Source organism: Scyliorhinus canicula, chromosome 22, assembly GCF_902713615.1.
Source record: "Scyliorhinus canicula chromosome 22, sScyCan1.1, whole genome shotgun sequence".
Lineage (NCBI taxonomy): Eukaryota > Metazoa > Chordata > Chondrichthyes > Carcharhiniformes > Scyliorhinidae > Scyliorhinus > Scyliorhinus canicula.
Window position 1 is genome coordinate 15714825 of NC_052167.1, and position 24807 is coordinate 15739631.

Below are 24807 nucleotides of genomic sequence, written 5' to 3' on the forward strand. Positions count from 1 at the left end.
TAAAAGCTGAGGCTGATCCATCAATGCATCAAGCTAATTTATTTATGTATTTATTTAAATTTAGAGTACCCAATTAATTTTTTCCAATCTCCACACGGACAGTGACCCGGTGCCAGGATCGAGCCTGGGACCTTGGTGCCGTGAGACAGCAGTGCTGACCACTGCACCACTGAATTGCCCTGCATCAAGCTAATTTATTGAGTTATCTGCTCCAACAGACAATATTTACTGTACTTCACATTACATTTCATCTATGGTAGATTGTCTTGTGTATTTTGATCAGAATCTGTACATGTTGAACTGATATGTATTCTAAAAGTGTTTGAAAATAAGACAAATATTATACAACCAAGAACACTTATGGAATTGTGTGGTATTCTAGGTTAGGAGCTCGGAGATGATTTTTAAAAAATCATTATTTTTTTTCTTCCCCAGTTTATATTATAACATTCTCAACTGTTGTGCTTCTGAGGCCCCATTTCTCTGTTGTAAAACCCAGTAGCAAACACAATTTTTTTCCTCTGTCAAGTAAGCATGTACGGGCAGGATTTTCTAGGAGTTGATGCTGGCGGGTTCTTCTGGTCCTGCCGATGGTGCACCCCACCGTAGGTTTCGCAGCAATGAGCGATGCTTTCATTGACGACCTGTTGACCACGGCGGAACGAGAAGATCCCGCCGACGACCAATAGTACGGTGGGTTGCGTCAAAAACCCCGCCTGTAATGTTTATTTTATTTAATGCGACGCTCATGCTGGTGCTGAGCAGAAATTCTGTTAAAACATGGAGATATTTCCACAAAACGATTGAGGGATGGTAAATAATTAACCGAAAATCCAAAGAATCCGTGCAGAGACAAAGTCTGAAATGAGAAATGGTTAATCAGAAAGCAGGGCAGCTTTCAAAAAATGATAAACAATGTTCAGAGAAAAAGTCTGAAAAGGAAAATGGCAACTGGGAAACAGGGAAATGGGAAACTGAAAAGGTGCAAAAATGAGTAAATAGTGAGATAACATTACGTGAATGACCTGTTAAAACTGCAGGAATCAAAAGAAAGACTTGCCTTTGTATAGAGCTTTTCACAGCCACCGGATGTCTGTGTTTTACAGCCAATGAAAAAAGATATGGATTGGCCATCTCTTTATTTTAAATAGTAAAAAATATATACAAGGCCAAACGGTACAAACACTAATTTTGTGTTGGAGAAACAGGGTACCCTCCCCTCAGTACCAACGTACGGGGAGGAGGGTAGGATACTTTGATTATTAAAACAGTTCACAACACAGTTGTACAAAAAACAATGGTACAAGCACTAAACTTTGCACTGGAGAAACCAGAAACCCTCGCCTTTGTATCAACAGAAGGGAAAGGAAGGGGGCGTGGTGGGAAGAGCGGGGAAAGGAGGGTGGTGGGGATTGCCCAATAGGACACTGCTTGCACTACCTACGGAGGCAGAAAAACAAAAGACCCTTCAATTATGATGTGGCAGATTACGGGAGTCTCCCAGAGGGGGTAAGGGGTGACACAGTGTCAGGCACGAGTGAGCCCTGCACCCCATTGCAGAGAGCCTCATGTGCACCCTCCACCCCCGACACGGGGTGGCTGACAGTCTTCGGAGTCCTCTGGGCCCGAATCCTCCACCACACTGAGTGCGGCGGTGACACGGGCCCACCAATGAACCCAGGGCCTGCCTTGATGCTACATTGCTCCTTAGTGCCCAAAGATGCGCAGGTTATATGAATTAGCCATGATCAATGATAAGGGGGTAGGGTAGTGAGTGGTCCTAGGTTTAGTGCTCTTTTAAACAGTCGGTGCAGACTCGATGTACCAAATGGCCACCTCCTGCACGGTAGGGATTCTGTGGAGCTCAGTACCTGGTAACCACCTGGCTTCTGTAGAAATTTAGTTTGTGTTTAATAATCAAACTGCACTTCTGCATTAAGGGTGTACAGCATAATATATTTATGTTGAGAAAACATGGGCTCAAATATATTAATTTCAGAATTATGTCTAACGATGGAAGGGCCAATAAAAGGCAATCTGCTCATGTATATTGTATAACCTCTGTTCAACTATTTGCTCTGTACTAATTCTGTGAAGAGGTCAAAAGCAAAGAGTTTCAAGCAAAAATAGCTGACAGAAGGAATCATGGAATTGATGCAGAAAGAAGAAAACAAAATGGTCAGACTTAGAATATAACATAGAACATAGAATTTACAGTGCAGAGGAGGCCATTTTGTCATACAAATGCCTCGATCGATCGCTCCGTGACCCTCCCTACACCTGCCCTCTGATTTAGCAGACAAATTCTGGGTAACCGAGGTACAGTGAAAAGTATTTTTCTGCGGGCAGTGCAAACAGATCATTAAGTACATGAAAGAAAAAAAAAGAAAAAGAAAATACATAAAAGGGCAACACAAGGTCCACAATGTAAATACATAAGACACCGGCATTGGGTGAAGCATACAGGAGTGTAGTATTAATCAGGTCAGCCCATAAGAGTATCGTTTAGGAGTTTGGTATCAGCGAGGAAGAAGCTGTTTTTGAGTCTCTTCGCGCGTATTCTCAGTCTTTTGATTCTCCTGCCTGATGGAGGAAGTTGGAAGAGCGAGTAAACCGGTGGGAGGAGTCTTTGATTATGCTTCTGCTTTCCCCAGGCAGCTGGAGGTGTAGATAGAGTCAGTGGATAGGAGGCAGGTTTGTGGAATAAAGATAGCAGTATTCACTGTTGTTGTATTGTTAAGCTATTTTCTAGTGTGATGTTAAAGATTTTAATACTGTCAGTAATAAAGTTTTTATTTTAATATTCCATATCTCTATTTCTTCATGCATTCTCTCCCGGAGCGTGGTATCCCTTTCCCCTCAGTCTTACAAAATTAAAATTCTGTCCAGTATCCAATCCACAGTAGGGGCCTGGTCTGGGATCCACCCAATTAACTATCTTTCGCATTAGGACAGCGTGATATCTTTGCCCATTAAAATGTGAAATCTCTATGACAGTCCATGTTTAATTCTACCTTTTTAATGGCATGCAAATATTATATCACAGTCTCCCAAAATGCAGCCATATTTGAAAACTATTAGAAGTTTGAGTTTCCATGTTTATTTTAACTCTTTGAGTTCTCAGAAATGCATTTCATTGGTTCGTATATAGAGGGTTGGTGTCAATTCCAGGGTGGTACATTTTTAGATTGTGTGTAGCCAGTTGGCTGTCCATTAATGGATAACTGTATACATCGTGTAGCAGAACACGGCAAAGCATGATCATAAATTCTGCTCCAAGCCCAATGCTTATTGCAGATAATAAGAATAACCCCTTTTTAAACTTTTATTTCTAGTATTAGAATGTACAACTCGGGAAGGGGTAAAATGGAAGAGATAAAAATAGAAAAAAGGGAGAAAGTGTCCTTGTTGCTGAGAATTAAATAACTGTAGCTGGCTATCTTCCCAGGACGTGGAGCGTTGAAACCACCAGTTGGATTGCTCACGAGGATCTTCCGGCAGTAAACATCTGTCTTTCGTTCTGCAAGTTTATTTTATGTTTGTTGTATTTTGTTACATTCTTCCTCAGTATTGAATCTAATTTGGTCCACATATTTTTAAAATGCATATCTGGTTCTCAAGAGCAAAGCAATTAAAGTTAACAGTGATAGCAGCACCAATACTGGAATACTACTTCCTACTGTTGTGACGCCCTGGGCTAGTGCGCAATCGATTTCAATCCCACAGTCCCTGGAGTTCCAACACAAGTGAATTAACAAATAATTTGTATAAAATTTGTGGAATCTTTGGCCTCTTGACTGCTCAACTGTTTTGAAAGTTGAACACAGTAACTGTTTATTTAAAACGGGGACAAAGTTGAAATATTCAATAACTGTAATGAAATAGTGACCAGCTAATATATTACTCCCCCCTTTTACCATCCTACCCTCTACCCAGCCACACACAAGACATATACACACAGGGTAGGGATAAAAATAGAAAAAAGGGAGAAGGTGTCCTTGCTGCTGAGAATTAAATCATTGTAGCCGGCTATCTTCCCAGGATGCGGAGCGTTGAAACCACCAGTTGGATTGCTAGTGAGGATCTTCCGGCAGTAAACATTCAGTCAGAACTTCCAGGCTGTAGGATTTCCTCTGGGGAGTCATTTCATTTTTATTAACCTGGCCCTTTACTCACAAGAACAGCCTTAGGCTTGTTTAATTCTTAATTGTTTCCAGCTTCACCAGAATGACCAGCAGCTTGTCTGAAATAAGAACAGAGTTCTCCACACGAGAGTTTAAAATGGTTTTTAATCAACTGACCAGGCCTGCAGCTGGTAAGTTGTCTGGATCTCCTTAATATTTTCTTTGCCCCCCCCCCCACTTCGTTCTCAGCCTGGATTGTACTCTTACTTGGTTTCCAAACTCGCTAGAGTGTCCTCCAGCTTTACTGAGTCTCCAAATGGGCGCCTAAGGGCGATCTATCCTCTCAGTGAGAAACACAAAAGAGCCTCCTTCACCTTGTTCAAAACAAAACTAAAAACCAGATGACGCCTTCCTGCCCTTGGCAGAATATTCCGGAACGGTCAGCACCAATCCGTATAGAGTATCTGTTAAGAGCCTGGCAAAGTAAACAGTTCATTGGCTGACAGTCAAGTCCATCAAGATGAGTCATCACTGATATCAGACCAAACAGGCATCCTGCTGGAGATTTGTTTATTTTAATTAAAGGTAAAGTCAATCTTAAAGTCCCATTAATTGTCAAGGTACAAAAATTATAAGAGCCAAAGCAAAAGAAAATAAAGGGAATACACAGGGAAAACAGGGTTTAAACAGGAGGATCCTTACACTGCCTTTTATCAGCCTGAGTAGCTACCCGTGCCTCTTTTTTTTTCTTTAATAGCCTGCTGGTTGTACATTGTTTTTTTGCCCCCTGGTGCCTACTTGGTAGCACCTCAGCAAAGGCCTGTTGAAAATCCAAATATATTGTCATGTGAGAGTACCTTTAAGAAATGGATGCTTAAGAAATGTACCTTTAAGAAATGTGTGTTTATCAGTGATGTCAGAGTGTGGGTGGAGCTGGGCTGTCAGCTTTTTACTTTCGTTTTAGGCTGTTTGCTGCAGGGTGTGTTTTAGTTTCGTTTTCAGAGCTGGATAGCTGCAGTCACAGCCAGAAGGTGTATGAATCTCTCTCTCTCTAATCTAAAGACTGTAAATTGTTCCTGGTGATTTAAAACTAATAATAGTAGTGACTTTAACCTGATGTGCTTCTGGGAAAAGGTGTTTTAAGTCTTATGGATGTTAAAAGGAAAGCTGAAAAGATTACTTACTGTTGAGTAAAGACTAGTTATTCTTTGGGGGTTGTATTTGAATTAATGGTTGCTAAGATGTTCACTATGTTTTAAAAAGGTTAATTTGAGTTCATAGAATAAACATTGTTTTGCTTTTATAAAATACTTTTCCATTTCTGCTGTACCACACCTGTACAGTGGGTTGTGTGCTCCCCATACCACAATCTATTAAAAGTTGTGGATCAGGTGAACACCATGTTACTTTGGGGTTCTCTAAATCCTGGCCCATAACAATATTTGCTACTGCATTACCCTTGTCTAGTCTTTCTATTATATCTTCAAATAATTCAAGTAAATTTGGCCATTATCTGAGAGTTTATCTTGTATATCCTTCAGTGAGCATACCCTATTTTAATTTTTCTTTCGTTATTAATGTGTCTGCAGAGTACTTCATATTTTATACTCCTTGATCATTTAAGTTCACCTTCCTCTTTGCTTTCCTGATTTTTTTTGCTATAACTTCTTTAATAGCTCTTTTGACATCCTTTATTGTATTATCTATGTACTTAGTTTGCTTTGGTTTCAGTTTTGACTGTATCTGTTTATTCATCCATAGTGTTCCTTAAGATGGAATGAATGGAAATTTATTTTCAGTTGCCATGATGAAGGGGCCAGGCTCACAGTGCTAGATGCCATCAAAGTTGGAAACGGTAAAAAAGATGAAGTAAAACAGATAATATGATATGATTCTAAGGTAGGAAAGGTGAAAAGGGATAAGGAGTTGTAGGAAATGTTCGGAGTAAGAACTGGAGTTTGTTTACAAAATAATGAGAATGGTAAGGACCAAACCGAATAGAACATTGGACAATGCATTTGGAGAGTAGAAGAAGTATAAGCTGAAAGATCAGGGAAGACACCGACTGTGAGTTAATGGATGAAACTAAGGAAGCAATAAAGCTGCCAAAGTTGATAAGAGTTGGAGCATCTAATAGTTGTCAAAGCTTGTATCCTGCCCAAGACTGTAAGGGTATGCTCATAAATTATGGAAGACTGGTAGAAGTTTGGAAGTCTCTTTCACAAATGGTAATTGATGCAAGATCAATTGTTATTTATCAATCTGAGATTGATAAATTTTGGTTAACCAAAGGTGTTCAGAGATCTGGAGTAAAATGAAGTATATGGAGTAAGATGACAGCTTAACCATGATCTCACTGAATGCCGGAACAGTCTTCAGGGACTAAATGGACAATTCCTGATCCTCTGTTTCAAAAAGCAGAGTTGAGATCGTGATGATTCCAGTAACTGATCTCTTGGTGGGGGAACAAAGTAGAGGAAATTAATTTGGTTGAACCAAGAATTGGTTTTGGTTGTGTACTCTTTGTAACTTGGGGAAGTTCTTTGATTTAATAGCACACGATGTGGTGTGCCTGTGATCCAATGGCCAGTTGTGGGTCTGAATCACAGCTCTTAACATTCATGTGTGAACGTGGAGTTGTATTTAGCGTATTTTGTGTTTTAAGACCAGTATTCTGTTCCTTCCTCCAGAATCTTTTCCACGAGAAACACCTCGTGTCAATTAGACACAAAATGTTGAAATAATTCTCTGCAAATTGGCAGCTGCTTTGTTCAGGGGTTTGCAAGAAAGTGACTCACTTTCATTTTTTACACTTCAGCCAAGTTTGAATTTTGATGCTTGGTGTGAGAATTGTATTTAGACTGGTACTTCTTCCATGGTCTTGCTCATGGTGCATCTGGCAGCTGAAAGGATTTGGAAAGGTTTGAAAGAGACATGCTCAGGGCAGTGGAAGAAGCTTTTTTATTTTTTATTCCTGGAAATAAATGAGACTTTCCTTTCCACTGTGGGAACTATTTTGCTTTCTTCATATTGGAGGTACAGTTGTGCTTTTCCCCTTAAAGGGCAGTTAGGGGAAAATAACTTACATAGAAACAGTAGGGCATTCAATTCCTTGATTTTGTTACAATTCAATTAGAGCATGGTTGATCGGAACCTCAACTCCATTTATCTACCTCTGTTCCAAATTCTCTGATACCAATACCAAATACAATTTTGATGATCTCAGTCAGGGTCATGTGGTTACAAATTTTTCAACAGCAGAGTAATGTACCGATGTTGTTTAAGCAGCATTGTCTTCAATTTTTATCAATTTCAAAGAGAAATCAGGGGGTGCCTACTAGTCCCAGACACTTACTTAAACCTGGGCCTGCAGTTGAAGAACAAACCAGACCAGAAGCACATTCTGTGGAGAAAGTGAGAGTAGCTGTTCGAATAAACAGAAATGTCTAATTTTTAAATTGTGTGTTCCAATTAAAAGTCCTAAGTTTTTATATTGGAAAATCTCATAATAAAATGTCTAAATTGCTGTTCTCCTTGTGATACACTAGGTGGTGCTGATAGGAGTTGCAATGTTAAATAAATAGTTTGAGAACTCAAATCTAGGTTGTCAGATCACAGTTAGTATTCTATAGGATGTTTGTATATACATTGTCCCCACAAATCATAATTGTTTCTGAAAATAATTAATTAATCATTTTATCCTTCAGTCACTGATTTTACTGATATCGAAAATAGGGTTTTAAGCAAAGGACAATCCACCTAACCTGCACACCTTTGGGCTGGCGGAATCAAACCCGGGTCCCTGGCACTGTGAGGCAGCAGTACTAATCACTGTGCCACCTTCACATCCCATCAAAAAATATTGATGTCTGACTCACAGGCATGGAACAGTGGCATAAATGTACATGTTTATTTTCGGAGGGCCATGTAAGTGTTATTTGGTCAGGACTTGTTTTTCAACATCTCAAGATGCCCCATGTATTTCAGAAATAAATTACATGCTGTAGCACATTAATCGGGGCTGGTTTAGCTCAGTGGGCTAGACAGCTGGTTTGTGATGCAGAACAAAGCCAACATTGCGGGTTCAGTTCCCGTAACAGCTGGGAACTCTGAATTCTCCCTGTGTACCCGAACAGGTGCCAGAATGTGGCGACTAGGGGCTTGTCACAGTAACTTAATTGCAGTGTTAATGTAAGCCTATTTATGACAATAAAGATTATTTATTTTTTATTTACGAGAAAAAGCACTTCTTAAATTTGCTTTATTTTTGCTTTTTTCATTAGGTACTAATGTTATTAAAAGGCAGTTAGGAAAACTTTGATCCTGGCCGTTCGTAGCCAAATAATTCAATTTAATTATTGTGTACCCAGAGTTCAGTGGCAGAAATTGGTGCCATTCGTTCACACACCTGATGTTGGGGGATAGTGGTGAGAAATACCTAACAGCTTTTTGAGTGTGCACATATGTTACATAAAGCTTGTACCTGTAAAGGTTCATATGTAAATGTTCCAGCAACTCAAAAGCAAATGTCACCTCATTTATATTACAGTGCTTCTTGCAAAGGTAGCATAAATGAATGTGCAAACAACATGTTACAAATGTTTGCGTATGATGTATGAAAATTAAGCATTTTTACAATCTGGGTCCTTTATGGATCAGTATGCATATGTTATTTCTAAATGAAACATTACAGTGCCTTTAGAGCAGCACTGTAAAATCATAGTGTATCCTTGTACAAATTCAAACCAGTAATAGGCCTCCTTCGAGGTCTGACGTGACTCTGCTTTAATCAACAAATAGGCCTTTGGATCTGTACAACAGTGACAATACAATTGCAGTATTAGTGTTTTGTTCTAGCATCTGCTAGCATCATCAACTTTTATTCATGCGATAAAACAACCGTTCAAGAGAAACTTCAGAGTGCTTTGGTGCATCGGGATTTGGGTGTCTTCGTGCTTGAATTGCAGAAAACTAGTATGTCGGTACAGCAGGTAATAAGTAAGGCAAATGGAATTTTGCTAATTATTGCTAAAGGAATAGAGTGTAGAGTAGGGAAAGGTTGCTGCAACTATACAAAGCATTAGTGAGATCATACCTGGAGTATTGTGGACAGTTTTGGTCCCCTTCTTGAGGAGGGGTGTAGTTGCATTGCATTGGAGGCAGTTCAGAGGAGGCTTACTAGATTGATTCCAGGTTGATTCCAAGGCTACGGACCAAGTGTTTGAAAATGGGATGAGAATAGATAGGTGCTCGATGGCCTACACAAACGAGATGGGCCAAAAGGCCTATTTCTGTGCTGTAAAACTCAGGGGGTTGACTTATGGAGATTGAACACGTTAGGCCTTTCCCCTTTAGAGTTCAGAAGAATGAGAGGCGATCGAATTGAAGAATATAAGATGATAAAGGGCATTGCCAAAGTAGATGTAAAGCGGCATTTCCCATTAATGGATGTTCTAGAACAAGGTCAACGTTTTAGAATAAGGGGTAGCAGATTTAAAATAGAAATGAGGAGAAATTGCTTCTCTTCGTGAATCTGGAATTCACTATCCCAGAATGCAGTGGATACCAGGTCATTGAGTAAATTTGAGCAGTTAGACAGATTTTTAATTAGCTTGGTGGCACAGTGGTTTGCACTCCCGCCTCACAGCGCCAGGGATCCGGGTTCAATTCCGGCCTTGGGGTACTGTGTGTGGAGTTTGTACTTTCTCCCTCCCGGTGCTCCAGTTTCCTCCCAGTCCAAAGATGTGCTGGTTAGGTGGATTGGGCCTAAGTAGGGTGGTCTTTCATAGGGTTGGTGCAGACTTGATGGGCTGAATGGCCTCCTTCTGTATGTAGGGATTCTCTGATGAAAGGTTATGGAGAACGGGAAGAAAAGTGGAGTTGAGGCAGAGATGAAATCAGCCATGATTGTATTGAATGGCAGAGCAGCTCGAGGGGCTGAAATGCCTACACCTGTTCCGAGTTTTTATGTTATGCTCTGATGTAAAAGCATGAATTGCCCCATGTTGAACTCTACTGTCAAATCTGTAGTTGCCGTGCTCGCGGGGAGAAGGGATTAGAGGATTTGGGAAGATTTGTATAAATGTTTACACAAGATTGTAAAGAATATTTTCATGCTGATGCCCATTCTTGCTGACATAAGGACCTTGGAAACACTGACATTCGCGGTTCTATAATGTAAACATGTTTCCGCGCTGGTAATTTTTATTTTTTCCGGTTGGTGAGTGTATTGAAACCCCTCTCCAAATACCCCGGAGGCTTTCAATGCTCTCGCCTGCAAATGTCCCATTTGTGTGAAAGTTGTAAAAGGGTTTACCGTTCAATGGTTTGAGAGGCCACAGGGCAGCATAGCCGCGGGTGAGATAGCTGAAATGAAGAATTTTCCGTCAAATTTTAATGAGCAGAACGGCAGCTTTTTTTGTCATCTGGGTGTTTCCAAGCTTTTATGTGAGGCAACGTTTAATTCGATCGGGCTTGCGAGAAGGTTGTTTTTTTTGAAAAAAGCTGCAAACAAACCCAAATCATTGAGGAGCTCAAGTGGAAAATGTTTGGGGGGATGCGGAGTGGATTGGCCGGGGGCCCCGTCAATCCAGTTGCTGTCAGGAGCCTGCGGTGTTGTGAATGGAGGGTGCGGATGAATGGACAGCGGCGGAGGCGGGGTTTCCGGTTCCAGGTTAGTTTGATACATTTCACGGATGTCAGTTTGCTGAGACACACGAGCTTGAATCGCAAACAGGAGGCGTGAGGTTCATTCAGGGTGTTTTTTTTATCCCGCATCCGGCAATTTGATCAACCATGATGTGCTTGAGGTAAATCATCCTTAATTACGTGCGTGTAATTAATTTGGTCGGTGTTGCATTTATTTTACAGTATTTTCTTTTGAATGTCTTGTGGCCCTTTTCCCCCTCTTTGAGTGTTTGCAGTTGCAGCCGCTGTCAGTTGCTGTGAATGCAGTTAGTGGATGAAGCGGATAGCAAGTAGGAGACACACACTTGATCAAATGTTGCAGCAACCATAGCAGGCGTATTTTATGCGCAGTCTCGTGCCAGGCATTTTCGGGATGTATGACTTGAAGCACCTGTTGCACAGAGGAACGATCCCTTTGCGTACTGACAGTGACAGACCATGATGAAAATCATTGAAAATTCTATATGTGTCAACCACCCTACGCTACTCTTCTCCATGTGGGTAGAGGGATTGGGTTTCGCTGCGCGCTCTTCAAATTCACAACTTCACAAGTGATCTCTCCACAGGGGAAATAACACCTCCCAAGTTCGGCAGGGTTTGCTGCTCAGTGCACCTCCCTTTTGAGGGTGGAATCATTCTACATCAGCGCTTGAATCATCAACTCTTTTGACCACGCTCTTGCAAATTGCCTGCTTAAAACGGGACCCAATGCCGAAGTTGCATGGTTAGGTACAATAGTTAGCTGTGTCCTAGAAACATTAAATGTTTCCTCATTACCGTGAACTCTTCTCGATTCTGCTTATGGTTTTGCTTTTCGAATGTCTTTCCGTCTTTACCCCCATTTCCCCGCGAAGTTATATCACGTGCAGTATGTCATGTTTTTAAAGCTGATTATTTCATGTTTTCCGAAGTTTAAAATCCAACCTTCACGCTGTCAGTCACGTTTGGTATGGAAGGGATCCAGACAGCAATTTTTAAGTGTTACGTTATATTTAACTGTTATGTGAAGTGTGCGATTTGAAGGACAGCAATGTTGACCAACATTAAATTGTTTCCTTCCTCTTGTACGATTTTTTATTTTTCAACAATGCAGGAAATAGTTTAAAGGAGGATATCTTAGCGTAAAAATTATAATTTGCCGAACGCTTTCTTTAAAGAAACGGTAGCTAATCAGGCACTCTGGTATCCACGATGGCAGGATTGGGAATTTGCCCTGTGGGAAGACTGGCAATCTCGTGTCCAGTGTGCGGGGTGCAGTTGCTTTTGAGCTATATTTTGGTAATTCAACTCTATGCCTTTGGGTTCTAGGACCCATCTCAGATACTTTCCAGCTACCACTAAGGGATAAATGCCATTCATTTTTGCAGCTGGTATTACTTTTAAAAATCGCACAGTGTCAAGAAAACTGGTACAATTTTAAAGATCAGCTTCTTATTGAATGTTCAATAGTTAAAAAAAATATATATCGATTTGGATGGCTGTGGATTTTGGAATATGTATAATGTTAGGTAAATTGGACATCCTGAATTCTCCCTCAGTGTACCCAAACAGGTGCCGGAGTGTGGTGACTAGGGGATTTCACAGTAACTTCAGTGCAGTGTTAATGTAAGCCTATTTGTGACACTAAGAAAGATTATTAGATTATTATGTTTAAGAGCAGTTTATTGGATTTTTAGTGAAACAGTTGACTGATAAATATTAAAACAATTACATAAAAGCAGTGTTTATCTAAATAATTGCATATTTGCAAAATGTAATAGTTGGTTTCGAGGCTTACACTAGATTTGGCATTGTGTTGTCAGTGGAACAATAGCATCATGATTCCTCTACCAGTCAGCTAAAATAAAAATATGTGGAGAAACTGGATATAGGAATGATAGTGTATTTGTAAAGTTGATGTCTTGTTCTACAACAGCAAAGCTTGAATGCTTTGCATAAATTGTATGCCCCTTGCAATGATATTGCCAGATTTAAATTACTCCGATGTATTTACATATAGTTTTAAATAGCACCTGCTGTGGAGCTGATGTGAGCAGTGACTCCTCCGTCTTTAAGTTTGATGTTCTGGCAGTTACTGACAGTCAAATTATTATCTGTTTTATGATAATTCCACAGTATCATTAATTGTGGTAATAGAGCTCCATCTAACTTTGTGTATACAGTAGATTGCCAAAAAAATAAGTTCATAGCTTTATAAAAGGGTTCAAAGAACGAGACCTGTTTCTTTCTCTCCAAGCATGACTTCAATTTTAAAGATTGGAGACTGTTGAGGAAGCTTGATCAATTTTTCAAACACTTCAATTCTAATTTGGGTTCACAGATTAATACCTGGAGCAAAAGGTGTTCCTGAGAAAGATGGAGAGTAATATGTATTCATAATGAGTTTTTCTGTTGAGTGTCCAAATCCCAAATTCTACTTTACTCAAGAACAAAGCTGAGCAATGATATAATGTCACGTACCATGAAGCGATGGGATATTGGTCTCCTTTTCAATTCCCAACACAGTCCGCTCCTGACCTAATTTGTATATTGGTCAAATGCCATACAACACTCCAGATTCGAGAGGCAACAGACCAATGTAAAGTCATTTCCATACATCTCCTAATGGTGAGTGAATGTAGGTCCGTAAACAGTGCGTGGTGAGAGTTAGGAAGCTAGAAGAGAATTTAAAACTAACGGCAACTATGGTTTGCAACTTAAATCTTTTCATTGTGTTTAAAGTTTTTTGATAGTTATGTCTAAGCTGCAGTTGTACAAAAAAAATAAACATAATTATCCCACTTTTCCTCCGATGAGAATCTTAACCTTCATCAGTCCCTTTTTTTCTTGTCACACTCTAAGAAATTGTAAATGAAAGCTCAAGATCTTTATAGATCTCTAGTCATCTGTGCTGACCTTGATAATTCATTATGTCCAGATATGTTTCTTATTGTGAACAAGACATTCAGACTGAGATAGTTCCTGTCAAAACACTAATGCGAACTTGTTGACCATCTGGGGCCTGTTGTTTCAATGTATACTTACAAAGGTTTTGTTGAACAGGCATGAATCAAATGTCTTGCATTTTTTCTTTTCAAACTTGGGAGGTACCCAATTACTTTTCTGTAATTATGGGGCAATTTAATGTGGCCAATCCACCTAACGTGAACATCTTTGGATTGTGGGGGTGAAACTCACGCAGACACAGGGAGAATGTGCAAACCTCACACAGACAGTGGGCCAGGATCGAACCCGGGTCCTCAGCGCCATAGATAGCAGTGGTAAGCACTGTGCCACCGGGCTGCCCCCCAAATGTCCTGCATCACCGCACAATCCGTAATCATATGTGATTAAATCAAATCATAAATCTCTGTTTATGCACAAAACCTTACAATATAGGTTGCAAAGTTCTGGGGAAGTTTTTAATTTTTTACGGAGTGCAAGGTGGGAAGCCATTCTCTGTCTTTATTTTCTCTTTAGCTTACTATTGTATCTTTCTCTCTCCACTCTAACAATCTTGTCTCTTTCCCTTATTTTCTCTGTCTCTCTTGCTCTCGGTCATTCTTTCTCATTCTGTCTTTTACTCCTTCCATTTTCCTCTTTTTCTCTTGCCTCTTTTAATTTTGCTTCCTTCCGTTGCAGCTCCAAGTGTCAAGGCAAGTAAATGTGTTTTCATCACTCATCTGACCTGGCTTATAGGTCATGGATATGCTCCTGAATAGTTGGGCACATTTTGGACTCAAAGGGAGACCCTGAAAATGAAAGGCTAAGTTTAGTACCATCTCTGGCAGGAGTTTGATTTGATGTCCTATCTAAATGATATCACCTCTGACAATGGATACTTAGACTGCACTGGAGCTTATGTCTACTTTATATGTTTAAGTCCACTGTGGGACTTCACTTGCAATGGAAAGGAGCAACCAGCTAAAACTAATAATATAAAACTGCTATGTAAGTAAGAAAATAAAGTTCCAAACACATGAAGATTCTTTATTTTATTTTGCCGTACCTTTGCTTGTAGTGTCTAATTTGCACAAGGACTGTTAATTGGTGTGTGTACTCTAGTAGTGCTAATATTGTTATTATATAGGGAGCTGCAAATTCTTGAACATTTCTCTGAATTAACGCTTCATTGTATGTATCAGCTTTTTAGTTTATGACCGTTCCATCTGTCTGCGGTTTTTACCCTAACTTTTCATTGGAACATTAGACTTACACTTTTCAAAAATGCACTGACCTAAATTTGAAATTAAATGTTTTCAGTTCATACCAAATTAATCCCATTTTCTACAATCCACGTGTGACAGTTGCACAACATCCTCCACAAACAAAAATGTAAGTCGTGATTCAAAGTCTACTTGGCACAGTTTAATGAAGAAGACTGTATTGCTTTTGCACGAAATTGACTTTGTAGCAAAATGGAACAATCTTATTTGGTTAATGTCTGGTTCGGATTCATGGTGGCACAGTGATTAGCACTACTGCCTCACGGTGCCAGCGCTAGGGACCCAGGTTTAATTCCAGACTCTGCTGTCTATGTGGAGTTTGCACATTCTCCCCGTGTCTGCATGGGTTTCCTCCGTGTGCTCTGGTTTCCTCCAACAGGTCCCAAAAAACTTGCAGTTAGGTAATTTGGACATTCTGAATTCTCCCCCTGTGTACCCGAACAGGTGCTGGAATGTGGCGACTAGGGGCTTTTCACAATAACTTCATTGCAGTATATGTAAGTGTACCTGTAACAGTAAAGACTATTGTTATTCTTATTAAACTTGCCCCTTTGTGGCCAAAGATGTGCAGGTTGGGTGGGGTTATGGGAATAGGACAGGTATGTGTGGGCCGAGGTAGGCTGCTCTTTCGGAGGGTCTGTAAAGACTCGATGGGCTCCTCCTGCACTGTAGGGTTCTCTGGATGATTTCCGTAATAGTCAGTGAAAGAGTTTGTGCAAAGGTAATGTACACAGTGTGATGGAGCTAAAAGAAAATGTCAAAGGGATTTACATGAACCTGTATGAGGGCAGCAGGGTAGCATGGTGGTTAGCATAAATGCTTCACAGCTCCAGGGTCCCAGGTTCGATTCCCGGCTGGGTCACTGTCTGTGTGGAGTCTGCACGTCCTCCCCCTGTGTGCGTGGGTTTCCTCCGGGTGCTCCGGTTTCCTCCCACAGTCCAAAGATGTGCGGGTTAGGTCGAATGGCCATGCTAAATTGCCCGTAGTGTCCTAATAAAAGTAAGGTTAGGGGGGGGGGTTGTTGGGTTACGGGTATAGGGGGGATACGTGGGTTTGAGTAGGGTGATCATGGCTCGGCACAACATTGAGGGCCGAAGGGCCTGTTCTGTGCTGTACTGTTCTATGTTCTATGTATTCATGACACATATTTCTATATCTGTTAAATATTCCTCTGAATCAAACATTTTCAGCTACAATTGGAAGAAGTTTATTCATGGTTTCACTTGCTAATGTTTTTTTCTTTTATTTAATTTTTCCTGACCTTCATTGCTGGATACTATTTCCCAGTGTGAATGCGAACTATTTTTAAGTGCTTTGTCTTGCTGATCTGATGGCCGAAATGAGAGGGATCCATACCAACCAATTCAGTTAGAAATTGCATGGAATTAAGCTGCCAAAACTAGTGGAATGCAGAATTATGAATATTTATTATGATTAACATGGTTGAAATGAGATTGCTTGTAGCATCCTAAAACCAGTGTATTCACTTTAACACTGATTACTCCTAAGGGCTTTTTTTCTCCAATTAGTAAGTGTAAAATGATGAATTGTGATGAGGTTTTCTTCAGAGTCAGTTCCCTGTGTGTGCTTCCAGTGAAAGTGTTTCCTGATTTATATTTTCAAGCCTTTCAAAAAATAAAACTGGGAATCCTAGCACTTGTCATGGTTTTCTATTCTGATTTTTAGGAAAAGTTACAAGTTCCACTGTACTGTGACAGCAAACTTATCATGATATTGTGCATTGTTTTCAGACAAAATGTGCTATTTGGAATGGGAAACCCCCTTCTTGACATCTGTGCTGTCGTAGACAAGGATTTCCTTGACAAGTAAGTTTCCAAGATACATTGATTATATTTTGAGTCAATAATAACATTTGTGGATGTTAAGTGATGGGTAAGAGACATTCCAATTAGTTGTCTTATTTCTGTTAAGTATCCAATAATTGACACTGATCTGCAAAGGGGCTTCAGGTCGCCTTAGTGTCAGGTGATGTGATGATAGAATTTTGTTGCACAGTCTGTTAAAGTGAAATAAAGGTGTTGGTGAAAAGGAGCAGAATCTTTGATTCTTTATACAAGAGCAGCTAAACGTCTAACAGTGGATGATGTCAAAAGAGTGATATGGACTACAGTTGAATTTTGAGACAGAAATATAATAGAACCTAGAACCTGCAGAGTGAATGTGGAAATAATTAAAAATTGTATATTGCACTAAAGCAGGCTCCATGGATGAAACCTATTCCTTTTGAATGTAGAGAGAACTTCCCATCAACAGAAAAACTTCCTATGCTCTCCACCTTACCTAATATGTTGCATATTACACAGATAAATACATATGCTTATGAAGCAACATTTCATCCAAAATTTTGCGAGTAGTACTACAGGATATCTTTATAATTATTTCCTTGTTGTATAGTGAAAGAAACCAATAAAGCAGAATAGAATTGTCATGATTCATCCTGGCTTTTAAAATCAAATACAAACATGTTAATTAAGAGGAGTCGACTGTTTGAACCTTTTTAACCATTCAATAAGATTTGAATGTAACCTCAACTCCACAGTCCTGATAACCTTGCTTATCAAGAATCTAACGAGCTATGCCTTAAAAATATTCAAAAAATGTGACGGGAGCCAAATTCAGTAGGAAATGTAGCATTACCAAGAAATTGTAGCTTCTGCAAAAATTTCAGTGAAATTTCAGTTCAAAACTTTGCAGCAATAATTGAGTTAATCTAGTTTACTTGAGCAATGCAGTTCACATTCCTGTCCAGGAAAGCCCTCATAAATGCAAAAAGACAGCTATTGGGTTGCTTTTCTAAAAAATAGTAGGATATGTTGAAACAAAGCATTGCAATAGAATACTTTACTTTGGAATTTCACTCCTTTTGCACTGTTGGCGTTTATGCTTTAAACTATTTCTCTTTTCTTCTGGTCTTACTAATTTCACTGGTATGATCCAATGAAAATGTTCATATTTGTACTGAAATTTTGTTTCCTTATTTTTACTATTGAAATTACAAAATTTATTCACCATTTATAAAGGATGCATGTGTTCTTGTTTTGTTCCGTATTTATTTATTTGAACCAAATTGATTATCACAATTCAAAAGATATTGTAGTGTGACTATATATCTTGAATTTTTGAGTGTAAATTGGTTATTGTCGAGCAAGTTGGGAAAATTAAGCAAACCTGGACACTAACTTTCTGTACATAGAAGTGGTGTGATTTTGAACTGCATCATTTCTTTGAGTACAAACTAGAATAATGGGAACAAGCAAAATTTAAACTAATCCAAGAACATATACAAATGCTTCTGCTGCTATTATGCTTTCTCAACTCTCTTAATTTGTATATTTTGTCACGGGCCCCCTGGGCTAGTGCACAATCAGTTCCCATTTGACCTGAGGCGCAACACAAGTGAAATTAGATGTTATTTTAAAATACCTGAGGACCTTGGCTGAGCCCAATAAACTGTAGCCCTCAGGGGAGGCAGTGATCTAGTGGTATTGTCGCTGGACTAGTAATCCAGCAACCCAGGCTAATTATCTGGGGACCCAGATTCAAATCTCACCACAGCAGGTGATGGAATTTAAACTCGAAAAAATAGCTAGAATTAAAAGTTTAATAATGACCATGAAATGATTGTAGCCAAAATAGTTCAGTTGGGAGAGCATTAGACTGAAGATCTAAAGGTCCCTGGTTCAATCCCAGGTTTCAGCATCAGGCCGAGCGCTGCCTTTCCTCGCTCTCCTGTCTTTAGGTGCGGCACAGTGGTTAGCACTGCTGCCTCACAATTCCGGCCTCTGGTGACTGCTTGTGTGGAGTTTGCATTTTCTCTCGTGTCTGCGTGGGTTTCCTCCAGTTTTCTCCCACAGTCCAAAGATGTGCAGTTATGTGGATTGGCCATACTAAATTGCCCCTTAATGTCCAAAAGGTTAGGTCGGGTTACAGGGATAGGATGCTCTTAAAAGGGTTGGTGCAGACTTGATGGGCCGAATGGCCACTAAATTCTATGAACCTTATTATTTTTCTTAAAATAAATTTAGAGTACCCAATTATTTTTTTCCAATTAAGGGGCAATTTAGCGTAGCCAATCCACTTATCCTGCACATCTTTGGGTTGTAGGGGTGAAACCCACACAGACACGGGGAGAATGTGCAAACTCCTCACGGACAGTGACCCAGGGCCGGGATTCGAACCCGGGTCCTCAGCGCTGTAGGCAGCAATGCCGCCGTGCCGCCCTGAACCTTATTATTTAACAGTAATACAATTAAACGGATAAAAATGTAACTGACTATCTAATATCTCTTGGCCAACCATCTAATTCCAACTCGCCCCAATATATATCATTATATATATATATATATATATCACAGACAACATAGAGGGAACGGGTTGGGGAGAGGGAAGAAAGATGATAAAGTAGGGCAGCACAGTGGCGCATTGGTTAGCACTGCTGCCTCATGGCACCGAGGTCCCAGGTTCGATCCCGGCTCCATGTGGAGTTTGCACATTCTCCCCGTGTTTGGGTGTGTTTTGCCCCCACACACAGATGTCCAGGGTAGGTGGATTGGCCATGCTAAATTGCCCCTTAATTGGAAAAAATGAATTGGGTACCCTAAATTAAAAAAAAAAAAAGAAGAAAGATGAAGATCTCAAGATCTTTTATGCACTATGATGGTTTGCAGTTGAAGTCTTCCAGGAGTTCAAGCTTTCGATTCATGCTTCTTCTTTCTAACTTGAAAGGGTTTTCTCTGGCAAGGCTGCTTACTGTCTTTGTAGATTCAAGATCATTTCAACTATATAGTAAAGATGTGCCAGGCACTCGCTGCTTTTAGAACAATAAAACAGTCCTTTACTTAAGCAGAAAGAGAGCTCTTTCTTCTTTCAAGGTCTAATCACTTCTCACCAGCTCTCTGAAGCCTCGGGTAGGAACCAATCACTGACTTTTGTCAGCTAGAACACTGTCCCTGGCCAGTCAGCACGGTGGCGCAGTGGGTAGGACTGCTGCATCGCAGCTCCGAGGACACGGGTTTGATCCTGACCCCAGGTCACTGTCCATGTGGAGTTTGCACATTCTCCCTGTGTCACCACAATGCAAAGATGTGCAAGGTAGGTGAATTGTCCATGCTAAATTGCCCCTTAATTGGTTAAAAAAAAGAATTGGGCACAAAGAATACTTTTCCTGGCCAATCCACCAGTTGCCACCCAGCCAATTGAACCAACTTCCTCCAAAGCTGGTTCTTAACATTCCACGGCAGTCTGTATTCTCCTCTCCAAAAAGAACAAATCCTGGGACACACTGTCCTGGCTAACAGGCTGTCTCAGCTTAAGTCCACTGCTTAAATGCCCATTTTGATTATGGTAATTATTATAAATTAGAATATGATTTGTAATGAAACAAAAATTGGAACTAAAGGAAGGATTCAACAATTTAAACCTTAATTTTTATGTAAAATTACATGGAACATAATTCATGAATTGGTAATATGGTGTTTTGGAAGGGCTGACCATGGAAATCTTACTCATTTCCTTGTGGTGTCCTGACTTGTGCTAAAAACTTATTTCCAAAGTATTTTTGGTAGCATAAGTTATAATTCTATTTCTGAATTGGCACATGCTCTGTTTTTGTGGTTTTACATAACTGTCAAATCTTCCCGAAGGGAGGTGTAAAAATTTGAGCTGAAAAATGTCACATTGAACAATGAAGCTCCTGGAATCTAGCTTACAATATCATTCATATCTTTTAATCTTTTTTTTCATCTCTCCTTTCATGCCTCCTCTTTCCCCATTTTTGTCTCCATATTCCTCCAGTACAATTTTGACTCTTTTTCTGACACCTCTGATCTCCCACTAGCCATCTTCCTTGCTGCTCCGTCTCTCTTCCTCCTCCTCCTCTCTCTCCCCCCCCCCCCCCCCCCCCCCCCCCCCCCCCCCCCCGGAAACACGCCCCAATTTCTGTCCGTTTCTTTAGGCAATGCAAGCAAGTTTGCACATAAGGCCCTACAGAGAGTCATGAGAACTTCCCTCTTTGAGTAGTGACATGGAATCTTCTCCATTTACCTGATCAGTCCCTAATTTATTACATCAACTGAAAGACAAATTTTTGACTTCAATGTATGACAGCTTGCATCATTTCATGCATTCTGAGAACTGAACTGCAACAGAATGAATTTGAATGCCAATGCTTTTCCATAAGTGAATAATTTTTACGGGTCAGTTGTCCTGGAAATGGGATGCTGCTAATGCATTAGAAAAGTTATGTAGCTGAAGTTGCTGTTTCTTCAGGGATTTCTTGATATTATTTGAATCAATGAATCCATGTTTTTAGACTGGTTTATTTTTATTTACACAGGTTCTAATTGTATTTCTCCCTGGGTTTAAAGGAAATAAATCAGATTTTGGGAATGATTGGTGCCAAAATTAGCTTTAATTTCTTCACCAGAATTAATGTTAATTTTATGAAAATTAAAGTTAAAATTTATAGTATTGCAGTTATTGGCCCTTGGGACACATTGGGACATACATACGTTCATAACTTCGTGTCACAAAATGTCCCAAGGTATGTGTGTGTATATATAGCAAATTTGATTAATTATTTAGAAATCAATTGCATGAGCATGACATGTTGCCATGGATTCAAGATCCTCCTTCTTCAGGTACCAGGCCTTAAGTGGGCATTGGCAACTATGGACTGATAGCACATTGTGGGAGCACATGGGCTCCCAAGGGTTCAAATGATGTAGTGATGGTGGAGCTACAAAGGAGGAGATGTATACCCGCAGGGGATCATGAGGCCCTCCAGGTGCATGGTGCAAAGGCAGTGAGTGCAGAAAGCCATGGAGGTCAGTGGAGGAATCAAGCTCCAAGGAACTGGATGCAATACTGCAAGAATTTTTCAAATGCCTATCATACCAAGCTAACCACTACCCCTGACATTGATCAAATCACAATACCCCCAGTACTCACCTGCCAGTAATCTTAACAATTGTGACTCATTCCTAACGCACATTTCCCATACACCTCGCATACTAGCACTGCTGCAAGCCTTGCACACATTGCTATTTCACCATGGCAGCCACATCAGCCAAACAGATTGGATATTGCTGACACAAAAGTAAAATACTGCATTCCTGAAAACCTGAATTACAAACACACATGTTGGAAACTTTCTGTCCCCACGCATGCTGCCTTAGGGCAGAGTATATCCAACATCTTTTGTTTTTTACTCACTGACACTTAATCTCTTGTATGACAAGATGGTGCACAATCTAATACAGTAAGAGCTAAGTGAAAGGACCAGGAATGCCTGCATATCCTAATCCCCATGGGAAAAGATAATGCTGGCCATTATTGGGCCACCTATTGCTGAGGGCATCTCCGGCAGAGGGGCTGAAACCATCAAAGCTGCCAGTACATTCATACTGATCATCCTTCTCGCATCCCACCATCTCTACTTCCCACACTCTTCAGATTTGCAGATTGCGGATGATATAAGCATGCACCTCTTAGTTTCCCCCGTCTCCACGTTCACCCTTGCCCTTGTGTCTTTTTCCTTTCGGGTGCACAAGCAGTGCAACCTGGCCTGCTATGAAAGAAAAGGAAGAAGTGATGAAAGAGATGCATCATCATCACTTGATTTCACACTCGCAGCTATGATCTTGACACAGTGATGTGTATAATTTACAGGGTAGCTTAGGGGTGGGATCTGTACCTAGTGGGACACTGGGCAAATGTGGCAGCAGCCAGGGCAACTTGCTATCGTGTGAATTCAGATTGCTTCCAGCATGTATGTAGATTGCAATGTGTGTGGGGGGGGGGGGGGGGGGGGGGGGGGGGGGTAGTACAGTTGACTGAATGGTGGGTTCATGTTGTGGAGTGATGCCAACAGCACAGGTTTAAAAAAAAAATTATTTACAGGATGTGCGCAATGCTGGTTAGCCCAGCATTTATTGCCCATTCCTAGTTGCCCTTCAGAAGGTGGTGGTGAGTTGCGTTCCTGAACCGCAACAGTCCTTCAGATGTAGGTACACCCACTATGCAGTTAGAGAGGGAGTTCCAGGATTTTGCCCCAGCTACAGTGAACGAATGGCGATATGTTTCCAAGTCGAGGTGGTGGGTGACTTGGAGGGGAACCTTCATGTGGTGGGGTTCCCAGGTATCTGCTGCTCTTGCCCTTCTAGATGCTGATGGTCGAAGGGTTGGAAGGTGCTGTCTAAGGAACCTTGGTGAGTTACTACAGTGTGAGTTGTAGATGGTACACAAGGCTATCACTGATTGTCGATGGTGGAAGGTTTGAAAGTTTGTGGAAGGAGGATCAATCAAGCAGGCTGCTTTGGATGGTGTTGAGCCTCTTGCGTGTTGTTGGATGGTGTTGAGCCTCTTGCGTGTTGTTGGAGCTGCACTCATCTAGGCAAGTGGAGAGTATTCCAATACACTCCTGTATTATGCCATGTAGGTGGACAGACTTTGGGGGGGGTCAGGAGGTGAGTTACTCGCCGTAGGATTTCGAGCCTTTGACCTGCCCTGGTAGCCATAGTATTAATGTGGCTGGTTTAGTTCAATTTCTGATCAATGGTAACCCCCAGGCTGTTGATTGTGGGAGATTCAGCGATGGTAATGTAATTGAATGTCATTGTGGTTAGATCCTCTCTTTTAGGAGCTGATCATTGCCTGGCACTTGTGTGGCGCGAATGTAACTTGGTACTTGTCAGCCCAAGCCTGGATATTGTCCAGGCCTTGCTGTATTTGGATATGGGCTGCTTCATTATCTGAGGAGTACGCGAATGGTGCTGAACGTTGTGCAGTCATCCACAAACATCTCCACTTCTGACATGATGGAAGGCAGGTCATTGATGAAACAGCTGAAGATGTTTGGGCCTAGGACACTACCTGAGGAACTCCTGCAGTGATGCCCTGGAGCTGACCACCACAACCATCTTCCTTTGTGCTCGGTTATTCAAGAAGGCCCATGCCCCTCTCCTGAGGAGTAGTGACCCTCGGTTAAATCACCACCATTCCGTGCTCTTAAAAAGGGGGAAAGCAGTCTATGGTCTTCTGGGACTTTGGCAACTTGCGCTTTCATTCTTTCAGTTTGCATTGTACCGAATATCATAGCAAAGTTATTAGAATCGCCGAGGCACGGAGGGAACGCAATGAATCGTGAACCTCTCACCACTGTGCTTGCTGTTGCTTTCTAGTGAGCCTAAATCTCCAGACAAGGAACACTATACTTGGAAGCATGGAGATTTGTCTAAAAAATACAAGTGCAGAAATAATTGCGGTGATAATTTGGAGATAAATAGATCCAGGAGATGTAATTCATGCTTTTAAAAGCATGAAAGGAGAGCCTGTTGATTTAAGGAAGATAAATAGCGATAGTAGGAATGAAAGTGGCAACGATAGATGATGTAAACAAATGTGATTGAATAGCAGTGAGTATTTCTTTGAAGCTTGTTGCCCTCTGGACTAGCCTACTGCTTGATGTAGTAAGTATATGTGTGGTTTCAAGAAAGCATTTGATATGTTACTGATTGGGAAGGATATTGTGACATGTGTTGATTGGATATGTTTGCTGATTATCGAGTCTTGGGTCTCTTGGAGTTTTGCTGAGCGGAGATTAAGTATTTTGGGGGGAAATAATTCCAATTTATATTTTTGGTAAAGAGCTTTTTCCTGCTTCTGCAGGTGTGTAGGCCATTCCACCTTTGTCTAAGAGAGGCTAAAAAGAAAGGCCCCCCTCCAATCTATCTCCAAAGCTCTGAGTTCACATGTAAGGACTTGGGCCCCTG

At 40.7% G+C, this 24807-nt stretch overlaps 1 protein-coding gene and 1 non-coding gene across 11 annotated transcripts in view; both read left to right on the forward strand.

The window, feature by feature from the left end:
* Window positions 1–24807, forward strand: part of LOC119956026 (adenosine kinase-like) — a 264496-nt gene that overhangs the window by 10112 nt on the left and 229577 nt on the right. For 8 of the 10 annotated variants that reach the window (XM_038782747.1, XM_038782748.1, XM_038782753.1 and 5 more), the window contains exon 2: window positions 16768–16842. In XM_038782747.1, the coding sequence (XP_038638675.1) occupies window positions 16768–16842 (75 nt within the window). Of the gene's footprint in view, window positions 1–10772; window positions 10934–11517; window positions 11541–16767; window positions 16843–24807 lie in introns of those variants that run through there. The other 2 variants (XM_038782751.1, XM_038782752.1) reach the window with 2 other exon arrangements.
* trnaf-gaa lies at window positions 18664–18736 on the forward strand. The gene has a single exon. It is a non-coding gene; the product is annotated as a tRNA-Phe (tRNA).